The following is a 17,802-nucleotide window of genomic DNA, read 5'->3' on the forward strand; positions in this document are numbered from 1 at the left end:
GCCTGGGTGGCTCAGTTGGTTAGGCGACTGCCTTCGGCTCGGGTCATGGTCCTGGAGTCCCGGGATCGAGTCCCGCATCGGGCTCCCTGCTTAGCGGGGAGTCTGCATCTCCCTCTGACCTTCTTCCCTCTCATGCTCTCTCTCTACCATTCTCTCTCTCTCTCAATAAATAAATAAAAATCTTTAAAAAAAATCTTACAAAAAAAGGAATAAGAAAACTTCTGTCAGGCTAATGTTGAATTCTCTGCCTAGAAGAGTAAGTTGCTAAGGGCTTGGTCTGTATGGTATTGACCAATATAGGTTACTTATTCACTGGTGACAGATTATTCATTCCCTCCTGGCTCAGGGTCTCTCATGAGGTTGCAGTCAGATATCAGCAAGGGCTGCAGTCATTCAAAGGCTTGACTGGGGCTGGAGGAATTACTTCCAAGGTAGCTCACTCATATAGCTGACAATTAGGTGCTAGCTGTTAGCTTGGAGGCCTGAGTTCCTCCACATGTGGGCTCCTCCTTAGGGCTGCTTGAATGTTCTTATAGCATGAGAGCTGGCTTCTTCTCTTCCAGAGTGAGAAGTCCCAGTGACAAGGAGCGCTAGATGGAAACTCTCTTTAAAACTTATCCTCATAAATCACATAGCAATCACTTCCTTATAATAACATCCTATTCCTAGGCTCCTGCCCTGGATCCTGTGCCTCAGAGGGCCTCAGCTTTGGAGGGCCTTCCTGGAAATGTTCTAGATGTCCCTTATGTGCCTGGGACCAGCCAGGGCCAGCAGGGCTATCAAAGCTGAGCCCAGACCAGGCCCTGAATGAGCCCTTCTCCCAGTTTCTCTCCTTCGTGGCACTCTCCAATCCCACGTTGCCTGAGAAACTCTGGAACTCATGTCTGTGGGGTCATCCCAAGGCCCTGAGACTAGGTCTCAATTTTAAGAGGGCATCCTGATGAGCCAACTACTCTTTCTGGACAGCACAGTATTCCTTTTGGGGAATCAGGTGAAATTGTCTCCAGGATGGTGCTAATAAGCCTATTTGTAGTCACATGGAAGATGAGTTCGGGCCTCTGGGCTACCAACAGAGCTTCCCCAGCTCTTGGACTTGAGTCGTGTGTATGGGTCCCTGTGTTGACCCTCTCTTTTCAGTGTTCTGAATGTGGAGCTACCGGTAGTCCATAGCACCAGAGGACAGTAGACTGGCAGCAGGCATCTTTTCTCCTGTACATCATCGCATACCACCACCCCACTGTCTACTCCCCCACTGGCACCCAGGGCAGTAACTCCATTCCCCCCAAACACCCTGGGACACATATCAGGCAGTCATCTGGGAGTAGCCCCACCTTTCTCCTCCAATGTAATTTCGAGGTGCTTTTGAGACCATCACTTCACAGTACCAATAGGCCTTTTCCAACTGATGTCCTCTTTTGCTTCTGAATGATGTGGTGATAAAATGCCCTCCTCATGTTAGTCTTAAGTCATGCCATATGAGACAGGCACAAATGGCATCATTCCTCTTGCTGTACCCGTGAGTCCCCCACATATACTCCTGTTGGTGGTGGTGTATGGAAGATAGGGATGTGGTCAACACTGAAAGAGATCACAGTCTGGGAATGCTGTGATTATAGAATACAAGAGAAGACACGTTTGGAAGAGGTGTTGTTCTATGTTTATGGCATAAAACTCTGAATGAAAAGTTAATGTGACTGTACGAAAAAATTATTGCTCAAAATTTCCTGCATACTCTGGGTAAGACTTCCATTTGTGGTCATCATCAACAGAGCACAGTAATAATTTTTGAGAGAGTCAAGGGCAACATGATGAATGATGTGGTGTCATGAGTGATGATGTAGCCAAGAGTAAATAAATGGTATAGAAGAACTACAGAGACAAGACTATCTTTATTGTTTCAATATAAAAATTTTCCAAAGAGCCATGGCGTTGTGTTTAGTGTTACTATATTTTGTCCTGGTGGGAGATATGAAATTAGCCAGGAAGGACATATTTGACAATAAAGAACATAAGGAATATGGTGGGGGGTGGGGCGTAGGGGTGGGGGGTAGGAAATAGGTGAAGGGAATTAAAGGGTATAAACCCATGCTCCTAATCATGAAGCTGTACAGCCTCTCATTGTAAAATTGACATGTATTGTTAATGTAATTTTGTAAATATGTGTGTGTGTTAATTTAATAAAAGCTTTGAAAGAAAATGACAGTTCTACCTGACTTGAAGTGCTAGGGGTGTATAAGACGATGGGGGGAAGGGAGGAAGATAGCAATAGGTTCTACATTCCAGAAGCTGAGGAGGAGAATGTGGCAGAGTTAAGGAGATGGAAAGCAGGCTGAGTTCCTGAGCCTAGGGCAAGGATGAGGAGGAGAACAGGAAGAGGGGGCAAGCTGGGAATGACTTGAGGCCCTTGGTCTAAACTCAACTTTAGGGGAACCACTGTGGTTTCCCAACAAGTAGAGATAAACATGGCTTCCCTGAAGTCATTTTTTCTGTATCTCACACCTTTCCTTGGCTACTTTTACAGCCTCAATACCTCCTTCTGATCTCAAATGCACTGACCTTGTTCTGCCCAGTGGTTATGAGAACAAGCAGCTCACAGGAATGAAACACATTAAAATCCACACCATCACTTCTAAGTGTGTGTGAGTATTTAATATACTGTTTAAGATTCAGGAGGAGGCCTCTCACTTCCCAGATCTCATTTGCATATCCATTGACACCTGAAGGACAGGAATGAAGAAAATTGAGTTTTCTGTTTTCCAACCTCAGTATTATGGGCAATTATTACTGAAGACTGGCAGGAGAAAAAAAATACCTAAAAATATAGTTTGCAACATTTTTTTTTAAAGATTTTATTTATTTATTTATTTGACAGAGAGAGACCAGCAAGAGAGGGAACACAAGCAGGGGGAGCGGGAGAGGGAAAAGCAGGCTTCCTGTGTAGCAAGGAGCCCGATGTGGGGCTCCATCCCAGGGCCCTGGGATCAGGACCTGAGCCGAAGGCAGACACTTAACGACTGAGCTACCCAGGTGCCCCCATGCACCAGATTCTATGGTAAACACTAGAGATGTGCTTGTGCAAATAGGTACAGCCCCAGCCCCCATGGAGTTTTCATGCTAGTGGGAAAGACAGACAAACCAAAAATCACGTAAGTGAATATATACAAGAGGTTTCTTTCCAGTCCAACCGTCTCTGCTTTAATTTTTTTCTCAGGTATAATTGACATATAACAAACTGCATATATTTAAAGCATCCAATTTCATGAGTTTTGACATGAAACCATCATCATATTTTTTTTAAGATTTTTAATTTATTTATTTGAGAGAGAGCGAGAGCCAGAGAGATCACAGAGGGAGAGGGAGAGGAAGAAGCAGACTCACCTCTGAGCAGAGAGCCCGATGTGGGGCTCAATCCCAGGAACCTGAGATCATGACCTGAGCCGAAGGCAGACACTTAACTAACTGAGCCACCCAGGTACACCGAAACCATCATAATCAAGATAATGGACATATCCATTATCCCTCCCAAACTTCCTCATGCTCCTTCATAATCTTTCCTGCCTTTATCCTCCCTTATCCCTAGGCAAACACTGATCTGGTTTCTATCATTGTAGATTAGTTTGAATTTTCTAGAATTTTATATGTGTATTCATATACACATATACATATACATATAAACATATATACATATATATAAACAGTGTATTCATACTGTATGGTCATATCGTTTGGCCTCTTTTAATCAAGATAATTATTTGAGATTATCCATCATTATAGTATCGTACTTGATCTCTTCCTATTCATTTTGTTATCCCATTGTATGGATAATATAATGGGATATTTAATTTGTTTGTCCACTCACTTGGCAATGGGCCTTGGGATTGTTTCCAGTCTTTTGCTATTCCAAAGTGCTAAGAACATTTGTGTACCAGTCTTTGTGTGCCCATGTGTTTTCTTTTCTCTGGAGTAAATATCTAGAAGTAGAATGATTACATCACATGGTAGGTGTATGTTTAACTTTTTAAGAAACTGCTATTTTCCAAAGTGGTTTTACCATTTTATGCTCCCACAAATAGTATGTGAGAAGTCTAGATTCTCCACATCATCACCAACACTCAGATCAGACTTTTTAATTTTAGGTGTGTAATGGTATCTCATTGTGGTCTTAATTTGCATTTCCCTAATGATGAATGGTATTAAATATCCTTTCATGTGCTTATTTGTCATCCATATATCTTCTTTGGTGAGTGATCTGTTCAAATTTTTTGCCCATTTTTTTAAAAAATTGGGCTGTTTATTTTTCTTATCATTGATTTTTGAGACTTATTTATATATTCTGGATACAAGTTCTTTGTCAGATAGGTGATTTGCAATATTTTCTCTGGGGCTTGTGGCTTGTTTTTACTTCTCTTAACAATGCCTTTCAGGGGTGCCTCTGCCTCACTGCCTCACTCAGTAGAGCATGTAACTTTGATCTCAGGGTTGTGAGTTCAAGCCCCACATTGGGCATGGAGCCTACTTAAAAAACAAAAACAAAAAACAAAAGCAAAAAACCTTTCAAAGAACTTTCAAAGAGCCTTTCAAAGAGCATTAGTTTTTAATTTTGATGAAGCCCAATATGTCAATTCATTCTTTTACAGATAGTGCTTTTAGAATCATAGCTAATAAATTTTGCCTCACCCACATCACAGAAAAGGGTGAACTATAGCCTGAAGGAGGTGACTGAAGAGACAAAGACCAAAGACCAAACTGGCCACCAAGATAGGCATTGGGCAAGGCAGGTGGGGAAGGAGGAAAAGACCCAATTGCAGAGGACAAGACTTTGGGTGGATTTCAGACTAGCAGAGCTGTGGGTATGGATAGTTCGCGTTCATCGTATATTCCCATCTCCTTCTGGTGTGCTTTCCCACACTGCAGAGGCTGAAAAGCTAAGGATTATATTTCTCAGAAAGCCTTGCAGGCAGTCTGATGTATTTGGGTGAGATTTAGAAGGCAGAAGTGAGACAAAGGCCATTGTATTGCAGCTTTGGCTATTTCTCCTGGCAAGCAAATTCATGGAGATGTGATATATTTGTATAGCAGTGATTCAGTGATGTCTCCTGCTTTGTAAATATTGGGAGGTGGTTGCATCAGAGTGTAACAGCAGCAATGTCCTGATCATAGCTTCCAGATCTCAGGATCACACTTGTAGGCACTTGTTCTTAGACCCAGTCATCGGCAGAGACCTCCAGATACACCACCCTCCGTGACTGTGGGAGAGGTAGCAGCTTCCTTGGTGGAGTTTCAGCCTACAGTGGGCTCCTCTAGACTTCCCAGTTGATTTTGTAAGCACTGTGTCCTAGCCTCCTTACAATACTTGGAGGAACTTTTGTCTCCTGCATTGAACCCTGAGTGATACAAGCAGACAGATTGTATCTGGGAGGAATGGTAAAGAACAAAGGGACTGCCATTGTGTGGCAAGAATGTGACAATGTATGAAGTCATTCATCTGTTCAATGAGCATGTAACAGACATGAAGTGGGTGGTATTGCTAGATACTAGGAATATCTACTTGCCCTGAAGGAGCTTACACAATTTGATGATTTCATGGTATGATGATAAAGATATGTTGGGACACTATGTGCTCATGGACATGTTCTCAATTAAACTTGGAAAGTCATGAAAGAGGTGACCTGTAAGCTTTATTTTAGTGGATGAGAGGAATTAGCCAGCAAAGAGAGAGGGAAAGAGCATTCTATGTGTAAAAGTGTAAATTATCAAGAAAAACTTTTACTTATTATTTTTTAAGATTTTTAGCTATTTATTTGAGAGAGAGAGAGAGAGCCGGAGAGAGGGCACAAGCAAGGGGAGTAGCAGAGGGAGAGGGAGAAGCAGGCTTCCCGCAAAGCAGGGAGCCCAATGTGGGGCTCAATCCTAGGACCCCAGGATCATGACCTGAGCCGAAGGCAGATGGTTAACCGACTGAACCACCCAGGAGCCCCCTAAGAAAAATTTTTAAATGTCTGTTCACATTCCCCTCCCCCACCCTCCACACCTTCCCAGGAAAGAGAAGGCGAAAGGAAGCGTATGTTTCTCAAGATTTTGGAGGATGGGACTGGAGGTAACTGTAGGAACTGCCTCGGTAGGGAGGGTGCAGGTGGAGGCAGGAGTTTGAAAGTGTTTCGAGTAAAGAGATGGAAGCAGTTGATCTAAGAGAGATTCTGGGCTTCCCTAGAGATTAAGGGTAAGACACATCCTCAATCTGGCCTCAACTTTTCAATCTTCTTTATTCCCTCACCTCTTACAAGAGAATCAGAATGTTATGGGATTCCAAGGCCGAGTTCAGTTTCAGCGCCAGGGTCACCACTTACTAGCATATGGCTTTGAACATATTATTTAACTTCATTTAGTCCGTTTATTCATCTATGTAATGAGGATAATGATAATATCCCCCTCCTACAGTGTTGTAAAGATAAAATCAGGTAATGGATGTGAAAAAAATATTGTAAATTATAAAGCACTGTAAAAATATTAGTCACTATCATCTAATGGGTGTGACTAAGTCTTCTTGATTCTGTCTCCAGTATATCTCTGTTATAGACTGAATTGTGTCCTCCCCAAATTCATATGTTGAAACCTAACCCCCAAGGTGACTGTATTTGGTGATAGGGCCTTTAAAGAGGCAATTAAGGTTGAAGGAGGTCATAAGGGTGGGGCCTAATGCAATAGGACTGGCATCCTACTAAAAAGACACACTACAACCCTCTTTCTCCAAGTCCGAACGGAGGTGAGACCATATGAGCACCCAGCAAGAAAGTGGCCATCTACAAGTCAGGAAGAGAGGTTTCACCAGAAACCAACATGATGGCACCTTCATCTTGGACTTCTAGCCTCCAGGGCTGTGAGAAAATAAATTTCTGTTGTTTAAGACACCCAATCTGCGGTATTTTGTTATGGCAACCCAAGCAGGCTAATGTAATCTTTACCTATGACTTTATTTCTCTTCATTCCCCTGCTCTGATTTGGTTCCTGCCCTTCTCTTTTCCATATCATCTCTGTAGAGCTTTCTGTATTCTCAATCCTGATAAAGGAATCTTTCCAAAGGGCATACTGGAAAACCATCTAGGAATCAGAACTATCTACAGCACAGGACAAACTCCTCAGCGGAGCACAAGAATCCTCTTCAACTTTATTTGACATGTCTCTCCAGCTTTGTCTCCTAGCCTCCTGCTAAACACACATCCTTTGCTTCAGCCTCACCGAAATTCTTACCATTGCTTAGATTTCCATGCTCTTTCACAGTTCTCTATTTTGGCCCGTAATTTTTCCTCCTTCCTGAAATGCCTCTTCCCCTCCTGATCACCCCTCCTTCCATCACCTTCTCATCCCACTGTCTCACCTTTCCCTCTGGCACATCTATTCATCTTTCAGCCCTGGCTCAAGTGTCACCTACTCTCCGAAGCCCCCCTTTATAGCTCCACCCTCAGTTCTCTTGGGAACATTTTGCACATCCCTCTATTCCAATACTTATTACACTGTTTTGTAAATATGTTGAGACTCTTTCCTAGGAGATAGTGAGCACCTGAAAGAAAGACACCTAGTCATCATTGAATCTCCCTTCATATTTATGAAACAGGAGGTGCTGGGTACATATGTTTCAAATAAACAAACAAAAAATCCCACAGTCCAGACAAGACACAGACACAAAATTGAACAACAGAAAGCAGTAGAGGAACCAGGAGTTATGTATCAGGGTATCCTCCATGGCCCCTAGCACAGTGTCTTGCATATAGTAGTAGACTCTCAGTAAATGTTCTAAATGAAAAGTTGAGAAAATAAGAGTCATGATCATTTAAATCTGGGAGAACTCAAGGATGGGACTTAGAAGCTGGTATCCATCAATGATTCCATCTGATGCCTTCAAACTCAGTCCATATCCTCTCTACCTTGCCTCCCCTGCCTGTCAGCTCGTTTGAAGTCAGGGTGTCTCTTATTCATCTTTGTATCTTGCATTCTTTATCTATTTACTGGTATCTAGCCAGATGCTTCGCACATGATAGGCATCCAATAGGTATTTGTTGCGTTTTTGTTAAAAACTAAAGATTATGCTTAGTGCATGTGGGATGTGTATAGGCTACATAGAAGAAAGCAGAAATCTAAAACAGGGACACAGCAGGGGTGAACTCATTCCCTATTACTACTTTAACAAATTACCACAAACTAGTGGCTTAAAACAACACAGATTTATTATGTTACAGTTCTAGATGTTAGATGTCTGAAAATGGGTCTTACAGGGCTAAAATTAAAGTGTTAACAGGGCTGTGTTCCTTCCAGAGGCTCTAGGGGAGAATCTATTTCCTTGCCTTTCCCAGTTTCTAAAGGCTGCTGCATTCGTTGGCTTAGGGCCCTGCATCCCTCCAACTTCTGCTTCTGTTGCTATGTCTCCTCTCATTCTGACCCTTCTGCCTCGCTCTTAGAAGGGCCCTTGCGATTACATTGAACACACTCAGATAACCCGTGATAATCTTCTCATCTCAAAATCCCTAACTTAATCACATCTGCAAAGTCCCTTTTGGCATGTAAAATAACATATTCACAGGTTCTGGGGATCAGGACATGGGCATTTTGGAGAGCCATTATTATGCTTAGCACAAAGAACTAAGCTGAAGACGTAAGAAAGTACAACAAATGTTTGGAGGTGGACGTTTCCAGCTGAAGCAAAGGGTTCATAAAATATTAGAGCCAGGTAAGATAGGAAAAGTAGTTTGAAAGGGCAATGGGGTTTAGAGTTGATATAGACCTTTGAATATCAGATTAAGTTTTGGCTTTATCTTGTATAAAGTTGGAAACTTTGAAGGTGGGTGAGCAGAGAGTTAACAATGAAAGCACTAATCTAGCAGACTCCAGAAGTCTGTAGAGTATGTAGATCTGGTGGTCAAGCAAAACCAAAAATAAAATGTTGGGGACCAAAAGACCACATAAGGGTAAATACACTGCTGTTTACTGTCTTATTGAGTCTCTTCTTTCTGCTGGATGTTCCTTAAGCAACTGTTAAAAAAGTGATTGATGAATTATTTCCCCTTTTGAATTCTCAGTTTTTTGTCTAGTAGAAGTCTTCAGTATATTATAACTCTTCTGCTTTAGAAGAGTCTGCCACAGCAATTGGGAAAATATGTGTTTGGGGGGGAGGGAAGGAAAAGAGGGGATAAGATGTGGGTTGATTGATTTGTCTAACTGTTGTTTTTTTTAAGATTTTATTTATTTATTTGACAGAGGAAGACACAGTGAGAGAGGGAACACAAGCAGGGCGAGTGGGAGAGGGAGAAGCAGGCTCGCTGCTGAGCAGGGAGCCCGATGTGGGGCTTGATCCCAGGACCCTGAGATCATGACCTGAGCTGAAGGCAGATACTCAACGATTGAGCCACCCAGGCGCCCCAATTTGTCCAACTGTTTGGAAGAGGCTGATCTTCACAGGAGAGAGTTTCAGTGGTCTGAAAAGACAGGGACTCCTCCACTTTTGGGTTGTAAGCAATAGAAACAATGCAGACTGACTCGCAAAAGGGAATTTACCAGCTTTAAATAGCATCCACATGATGATTTCCAAACTGATACTACCAACCTAGATCTCCAGATTCATTTATATCCAATTGCCAAGTGGCTAACTCTACTTGGATGTCCAGTCAGCAAATCAAACTCATCACAGTCAACACCCTGTTTCTAATCTTCCCTTTCTGGCTCTCCCTCAACAAACCTACTCCTCTCTCCATTTCAGTTAGTGAAAACACCACCCTCCCCATTGCTCAGGTCAAATAAAAACTTTGAATGTGGGGGGTGAATAAAAGATAATTCCAAAGTGCCAAACAATTCTATTGGTCCTACTTTGACCATTTCCGGGGCTCCTGCCCGGCTCAGTCAGTAGAGCATGTGACTCTTGATCTCAGCGTTGTGAGTTCATACCCCATGCTGGGCATGGAGTTTACATAAATAAATAAATAAATAAATAAATAAATAAATAAATAAATAAATAAAGTTTAGAGATAACTATGTATCTATAGACAAAATGTGGAAAAAAAAAGAATCTGACCATTTCTCTCTGTCTGTACAGCTATCCTGGTTCAAACCACCACCATCTCTCCACCTGTATTATCTCACACTGGCCTCTTTGCTGTTCCTCTAACACATGACACATAGTATGGACTTGCCATCCTCTCTGGATCATTCTTCCCTCAGATATCCACATGGCTTACTCCCTTATTTTCTTCAGATCTTTATCCAAATCCAAACGTCATCTTATTACGGAGGCCTTCTCTGACCGTCTTATTTAAAATTTTAACCTCTCTTCCACCTCTATCCCTTTTTAGTTTTTTTTTCATTAACACTGATCACTAGCATCTGTACATTTTACTTGTTAGTTGTAAGTGTAAATTCTGAAAGGGCAAGGTATATGCCTTTTTTGTTTACAGATGTATCTTCAAAATCTAAAACAGTATCTGACATATAATAAGCTTTTCAGTAAAAATTTGTTGAATAAATAAAGAAAAAGTCAAGGTGATAACTTCAGGCATGGTTAGATTCAGGTTTTCAGGATGTTGCTAGAACTCTGTCCTATCTCTTAGCTTTGCTTTCCCCAGCAGACTTGAGGTGTCATGGGTGAAGGCATGATGGCTACCAGCAGCTCCAGATTTACATCCTAATGATCCAGCAGCCCTAATGGAAACAGAGTGTCTCTTTCCTGACTGTTCCAGTAAAAGAAAGCCTTGGAAATGAGTCTTATATTCTGGGTTTGGGTCAAGTGTTGATCCCTAAAACAGTCTGAGGGTAGGGGAAGAAAATACTGTGACTGGCAGGGCCTAGGTCATAAGGCCCCCTGGAAAGGGGGTGAAGTTCAGCTCCACTTGGACTGAGAAGAGGGGATTGGTGGTTCCCTAAGAGGAAATGGGGTGCTATTACTTGAAGAAAAGGAATGGAAGCTAGGCTAGCAGAAAAAACAGATGTTCATCACATCATCAGTGATGACCCACCAGCAGACCTAGCCCAGAACAGCATTATTCTTCTGCACCTCCATTTTCACGTCCAGCCAGATCAGCCTCTGAACTTTGGTAAGATTCTCTCCTTCTAAATGCCTTTTCACCTGTCAGTTAAAGTCTTCCTCGCCCCTCAGTGCCCAATTCAAATGAGTTCCTTATAACTCTTAACAGACGTGGTCTCTCTCCCTCTCCTGAGCATCCTAGTTGTTTCTTTTTTTCTTTTTTAAAAAGATTTTATTTATTTATTTAACAGAGAGAGACACAGCGAGAGAGGGAACACAAGCAGGGGGAGTGGGAGAGGGAGAGGCAGCTTCCCTGGGATCTGGGATCCCGCCGCAGGGCTCGATCCCAGGACCCTGGGATCATGACCTGAGCAGAAGGCAGACGCTTAACGACTGAGCCACCCAGGCATCCCATCCTAGTTGTTTCTACGTCTCGTGTAGCTAGCTTTACACACTGTGCCCTATATTTTACATATTTGTATGTTTTACGAGCTCCTTGTGGAAAGGGCCGGGTCCATTTCCCGGATGTCCAGGCCAGCGCCTCACACCTTCAGCAACCACGGTGATTCGATTCGCACCGGAGCCGCCAGGGCGCGCTAGGCGCCAGGCGCGAGGCCGCCGGGGCGGGGGGGGGGGGGGGGGGGGGGGCAGTGGCGGGGGGGGGGGGGAAGGGAAAGAGCGCGAGGGGGCGGGGAGGGGCAGCGCGGGAGCGGCGAGCTGAGAGCGGCCAGGCGGCGGGTGTGAGCGAGAGCGGTGGCCACCCGGTCGGTCGCTTCGGTGCCGCTGTCCGCTGCGCTGCCTCCGCCCTTGCCGCGCGTCACCGCCTGCGGGACCCCGAGGAGCTCCCAGCGCCCCGGACGGGGCAGAGGAGTCGAGACTAGGGGAGCCGACGCTGAGGGAGGAGCCGGGTCGGAGCGGCCGAGCCCAAGGCCCCCGGGCGTGGAGGTGGGGGGCTGAGGCCCCCGAGGGGGCCCCGCTGCGATGGGCAACCTGGAGAGCGCCGAGGGGGGCCCGGGCGAGCCGCCTTCAGTCTCGTTGCTGCCGCCGCCGGGCAAGATGCCGATGCCTGAGCCCTGTGAACTGGAAGAGAGGTTCGCCTTGGTGCTGGTGAGAGCTGAGCCCAGTCCCTTCCCCCTCCTACCGTCCCCGAGGTCCCAGTGCCCGGGGTAGGACTTTGCCGGGGTGCCCCTATCCGGCCCACCCCTTCGGGGGGGGTTTCCGATAGACACAGTGTCTTCTTGGCAATCTCTGAGCAGCCGCTGGTCGCCCGACAGCCCCGTCGGGGACCTCCGACCGCGGCCTCAACCGCTGGACACAGGAGGAGGGGTCCTCAGCGTGGGACCTCCCCAGGATCCACACTTCTTCCTCTTCCCTACCCCTTCTGCAGCCCTCGCACTTCTCCCCACTTCCCCGACAGCCTTCCCAGGTCCCTAGAATTCTCATTTCTAAGCCTCTTGCTGGTGCCGGGGAATTCAGAAACCTGGGGCCGGCCCACTCTTCAGCCCAAGTTAGGGTTCTCTGACTGGGGAGACCGCCTCTCGTGTTAACATGGAGGCTTCCCAGGGAGTGGGTCCCACTTCCAGCCCAGACCAGATGTTTGGGGGAGAGGTGGGGGAATGGAGAGGGGGCTGGGAGCTCTCGAAGGGGGTGGAATAAAGAGTGATGCCATTCTACTTATTTTCAGAATGGCCTGCAGGCATCCTGCAAAGTTATAGTGGATTTGTCTAAAAGGCTGAACATGTGGATAAGCCATTTCACTAGTGTATTTTTCCAACTGAAACAATACACAAACCATCCCGCCTCCTTTTTTTCCTCCCTTTTTATGTTAAGCCCTAGTGGCTGGTTTGTGTTCTTTTGCCTGTGCTTCCTTGTAGTCTTTCTGTAGGTTCCCCAAAGATCTGTACAGATGAATTTTAAGCCTGCTTTGGGATTCTCCTTTGGTGTGGGAACTGGACATTGGTCTCAGTGGCTCTGTGGATAGGGAGGATCTGAGCTGGTATCACTGGGATGGAGCCAGAAAATATGTTGGAGGTAATAATGAAGTTTTGGGGAAAGAAAATGAACGAGGTGATGGAACATTTGCTGGCAGAGGTTAACCTTTGAGAAATTTGGGGAAATAGTTCCCAGTCCCTCAAAGAACTCTCTAAAGGGGCAGTGTTAATGCTGCTGTTATTGTTATTGTTGGTATGGCCTGAAGGGCCTGCTTTGCCTTTGCCCATGCCGAGGGAATAGTTGTGGACTTGGCAGCCTTATTGGATTTCATCTGCCTTGGAATAGGGAGATTAGATCTGTTGGCAACAGTGGGACTGTCTAGAGATCCTGGCCTCTCCGATGGTGGAGAGCCTGACATTAGCCCACACTGGCACTGCAGCCAGCTCAGAGGCATTCCAAGGGGAAGCGATGTTACTGGAACCTCTCTGCCCACCAGCTCTGCAGAGGGCCAAAGGGATCTGGGCCACACATCCTGTAGCCCTCTGCATTTCCCCCAGCCTCCTCAAGGGGATGGGTGAGTCAGTGATTACTAATGTGCTGTGGCCAACTCAGAGGCTGAGGAGGAGAGACTGGGATTTGGTGCCCTTGAGAACAAGAGCTCAACTGTTAGGGAAAAGAGTGGGAGGGAATCTGCACTCCAGTGGGGGTGTGAATCCCCCCCACCCCACCCCAGTGAGCTGGCACGAGGTAGTTACAGAAATTGGAGAGAAAGGGATAGTTTGAGGTGGACTGGGTGGTGGGGAGCTGCCTTAGGTAGGGGCTGCCAGGCTGTTGGTCGTGAGAGCTCAGAACCAGAGTTGATCGAGTCCTCATTGGAACTTGGTTGACAAGTTTGTTCATTTAGTTGGCAAACTGATGGCTTAATATCCACAAAATGCACGTGGTGTCCTGATTACTAACCACATCACCCAGAGAGCACAGGTCAAGCGGGAGCCGGGACCACCCACTTGCAAGTTATACTTTCTGTATAAAGTTTTGATTTGTTTCCTCTGGGCTTTTGTTTTGGTCTTGTTTCTGTGTGCCTGAGCTGCTGCTGATGGGGGGTTGGAACAGGGCAGGCCAGGGCTAGTTAGCTGTCTTATGGGAGGAGGGGATTTTACCTCACTTTTCCAACACAGGGAAATCATGCTTTCTTGGGGATTTGAGTTCTTCTCTGGGGGCTCCTTCCTCTGCTTCTGAAACATGCCCTTTTTACTATCCTTCTTTCTCCTGTCCTACTGTTTGGGAACGGTACTGGCTGTTGGATGTTTGACCCTGGAGCAAGCTCAGGTGTATTTCCTGAATAGTCAGGAGAAGTGGAGTGTGTGTAGTAGAAAAAGCAAGGGCTGTCTTAGTAACTGTCTCAAGCTCTCTCTAAGCCTCATCTATACATTTTATAGATTTCCTTACCTAGAAGATAGGGTAATAATTTCTGTCATAGTAGGTTTATGAGAATTAGATGAGCCACGTATAATAAAGCCCTTGGTACTTTGTAGGTACTCCGTATAGATTAGCTTTTTTTCTTGATTGTGTGAGTCAGACAAGCTGCTCCTTTCTTTTTTCTTTCCCAGATTGTCAGCATCATTATGATAGATTTGGTTTTTGAAAAAGCTGTTTGAAAATCTGTTGAGATGACATACTGGTGTCCTGGTTAAACATATGTACTTTCAAGTCAAAGTGGGCTCAAATACTGGCCTCTCCACAATCTCTAGTTAGAAAAGTGTTTGGCCTTAAGCAAGTTGCTTCATCTCTTTGAGTCCCGGTTTCTTCTTATAAATGAAGATAATAATAGTATTTGCCACATGAAGTTGCTGTGTGGATATAATGAAACTGGAAGCCAAGTACTTAGATAGCAGAGTCTGGCAACTACTATATGCTCAGTAAATGGTAGCTTTTAAATTTGTAGCTCTCAGCAGTGACTCAGATCTGAGATCACTTGTATTCCCAAAAAGGATTTTAAGTTTAGAAATATGATGAAACCAATTACATATTTTGTGTAGCTAGTCTCAGGATATGCCTTCTGCTGTCAGAGGGAGGGCTTCCCCCAGTTCCAGTGTACCTGTGGAATACCCGCCCCCAAACCCGAAAACCACACTGGCTGAGGAAGTTGTATCATTGTGAGTCAAGGGCACAGGCTCCCAGCTTTCTGGTGTAGACACATGATCTGACACACAGCCTGACAGCCGAGGTTGGAGAGCTCAAGGTCTGAGGCCATGAGGTGATTTGTTCAGGACATTGATCCCAAGAGTCCTAACCTGGCCCAGTGCCCGAATCCAAGGCTTCCCCCTACTGCTCTGCTGGGATACTGATCCACTCATCCCTGGGGGCAGCCAAGGTCCGTGACTGGTCACCTCTGACTGGGATCGGTTCTACCATTTTTCTGGTGTGCTGTACAAATAATATTATTTTTCTGGTGTGCCCCGATATGAAAAAGGTTGTGAAGCTGTGTTATGCTGTCCCTCTGGGATCTTTCCTTACCCCCTGTCTGAACAGCAGCTCCTATTCTTTTGAGTACTGAGAAGTTTAGGGATGGTGCAATTATTGGAGCTTCTCTATCCATATCAGAATGAGAACCCATCTCTGGTCTGTCTGATAGTGCCACAGTCTGTGTTTTGGTCCCAACTAGGTTACTACCCAACCTCAATTTCTCAGAGCTAGTATTCTGGCCAGTACTGGCCTTTGCTAAGATAGAGAGGGGAGGCAGAGGGCTTTAAGGGCTTTGAAAGGATAGCTGTCTGCCCTTGCTGTGTTTGCACCCTCATTTTTCTCTTTGCTGACTTATTATGGACTTGAAATGGAGTCTAAAGTTTCTGATGCCAGAAAAAGCCCTGGTTATCCCTCAGGAGGAGGCTCTCAGGGCAGAAGGGTGGGGTTGTATGACAGAGCCTGTCCCTGCCATGGGTCCTCCGCTCACATTTCCCTGGTGATGACTGATGGCTTTGGGTTTTGCTGTAAGTACAGCGTTGATGTTGGAGCTAAGCTGGTATGGGTGCTAGTTGTCTAAGAGGCTTTGAGGACCTACTGTGACACAGAAAGGGACTGGGAAAAACTTGGACTAAATATCAAGTTCCAAATGGCTACGATGGAAATTTTTTCCCAGCCCTGGGGATTGTGGTGAATTAGTTCAGGCTGGAATAGGACATGGGGGAGGGAGAGGACCCTTGACAGCAGCTGGTCAGAGGAACCCCCCTTGCTCAGAGACCTCACCGAGAAGACCTTGGGCCACCAGGAAGGAGCCTCATTCCCTTGACCTTCCCATATGACCCTCCTTAGACTGGGGGAGGTGTGGGGGGGCTGCGGGATAGGACTGATGGAGTGGGCTTCTTGTCATTTGGGAGTGTTTTCATTGCTCAGAGGGAGTTTCAGCTTTTTTTCTTTTTTTCTCTTAAAGTAATACTTATTCCCTAAGAAAAGTATGGGCAATTTAGAAAGAAGAAAAGATTAAAGATTTATACGGAAGAAAAACATCCGTATTTTCTCTAGTTCCTTTACCAAATGGAGCCAATGTGTTTTAAAACCTTTCATATTTTTTTCTCTGAATAAGGTTTTGTACAATGTTGTAATATTGCTATATATTTTTTAATCCAGTTTGGGGTTTGTTTTCTTTTCCTTTGGCTTTGTTATTTCACTAGTTTTCCCAAGCCAGTCATTGTAAACATTTTTAAATGCTTGTACAGTGGCCCCTCCAGTGAATGTACCATTGTGTACTTAACTGTTCTATTGTTGGACATTTAGGTTGTTTGCTTCTGTTTGCCATCGAAAACAATGCTGTGATGAACATCTTGGTGTACAAAACCTTTTCAATATTTAGAGTTTCCCTTAGGATAGAAACCCAAAATTGAACCAGCTAGGTTGTAGGATATAAAGTTTTTAAGGTCCTCAATACATATTTCCAAATGGTTTTTAAAAAAGGAGTCATGCATGTGAGTTTCCTCAAAGGAGGGGAGGAGGATTGAGACTAGCTTCTTTTCCCCTGATTATGACAATAATACATGTTTATTAAGCAAATTTAGAAGTTAAAAATGTGGAGCACCTGTGTGGCTCAGTCGTTAAGCGTCTGCCTTCGGCTCAGGTCATGATCCCAGGGTCCTGGGATCGAGCCCCGCGTCGGGCTCCCTGCTCCTCGGGAAGCCTGCTTCTCCCTCTCCCACTCCCCCTGCTTGTGTTCCCTCTCTCGCCGTGTCTCCCTCTGTCAAATAAATAAATAAAATCTTAAAAAAAAAAGTTAAAAATGTAACAAGTATAAGCTATATAGAAAAGTATAAAGAAGAGAATTAAAGTCACCTGTAATCTCACTGTCTACCATTAACATTTTGATGTACTTATATATATCTTAACAATTAGGATCATACTGTGCAAATTGTTTTGTAAACTGATTTTTATTTTATTTTCTTAAGCATTTTCTCCTTTGTTTAAACATTCTTTAGTATCATGATTTCATAGCTGGATAGTAGTCCATAGTATAGTACTTTGTTATTGCCTTATCTTTTATTTCTCTCTTTTTTTGCTACTAAAAATAACACTGTGAAGAATATCCTGTACATGTCTGAATATTTATTTAGGATAAATTGCTAGAAGTATAATTATTGGGTCAAAGGGGATATGCTTTTTAAAGTCCTCTGAGAAATATGCTTCTAAAAAAGTTGTACTAGTTGGCTTTTTCACTGACAGTGTGCATCCCCTTTCTCTATAAGCTAAACATTACCGGATGGTTTAACATTTTAAAAAACCTTTGCCAATTTCATTAATAAGAAATGGTGTCTTGTTTTACCTTGCATTTCTTTCAACATTTCATCATAAATGGTTTGGCCATCTTTTGTTTGTAA

At 44.5% G+C, this 17,802-nt stretch overlaps 2 protein-coding genes across 7 annotated transcripts in view; one reads left to right on the forward strand and one right to left on the reverse strand.

The window, feature by feature from the left end:
* Positions 1–4,516: 4,516 nt before the first annotated feature.
* PRPF40B (pre-mRNA processing factor 40 homolog B) overlaps positions 4,517–17,802 on the reverse strand; it is an 80,390-nt gene continuing 67,104 nt past the window's right edge. The window contains exon 27 of the transcript XR_012375083.1: positions 4,517–4,551. The gene's annotated coding sequence lies outside the window, so the exon portion shown is untranslated. The remainder of the gene's footprint in view (positions 4,552–17,802) is intronic.
* FMNL3 (formin like 3) overlaps positions 11,684–17,802 on the forward strand; it is a 51,660-nt gene continuing 45,541 nt past the window's right edge. For 4 of the 6 annotated variants that reach the window (XM_025882874.2, XM_025882875.2, XM_025882876.2 and 1 more), the window contains exon 1: positions 11,684–12,112. In XM_025882874.2, the coding sequence (XP_025738659.1) occupies positions 11,987–12,112 (126 nt within the window). In that variant the 5' untranslated portion in view covers positions 11,684–11,986. The remainder of the gene's footprint in view (positions 12,113–17,802) is intronic. The other 2 variants (XM_025882878.2, XM_025882879.2) reach the window with 1 other exon arrangement.

This window comes from Callorhinus ursinus, unplaced genomic scaffold, assembly GCF_003265705.2.
Source record: "Callorhinus ursinus isolate GAN/ISIS: 27379988/994484 unplaced genomic scaffold, GSC_fseal_2.0 scaffold44, whole genome shotgun sequence".
Taxonomy (NCBI): Eukaryota; Metazoa; Chordata; class Mammalia; order Carnivora; family Otariidae; genus Callorhinus; species Callorhinus ursinus.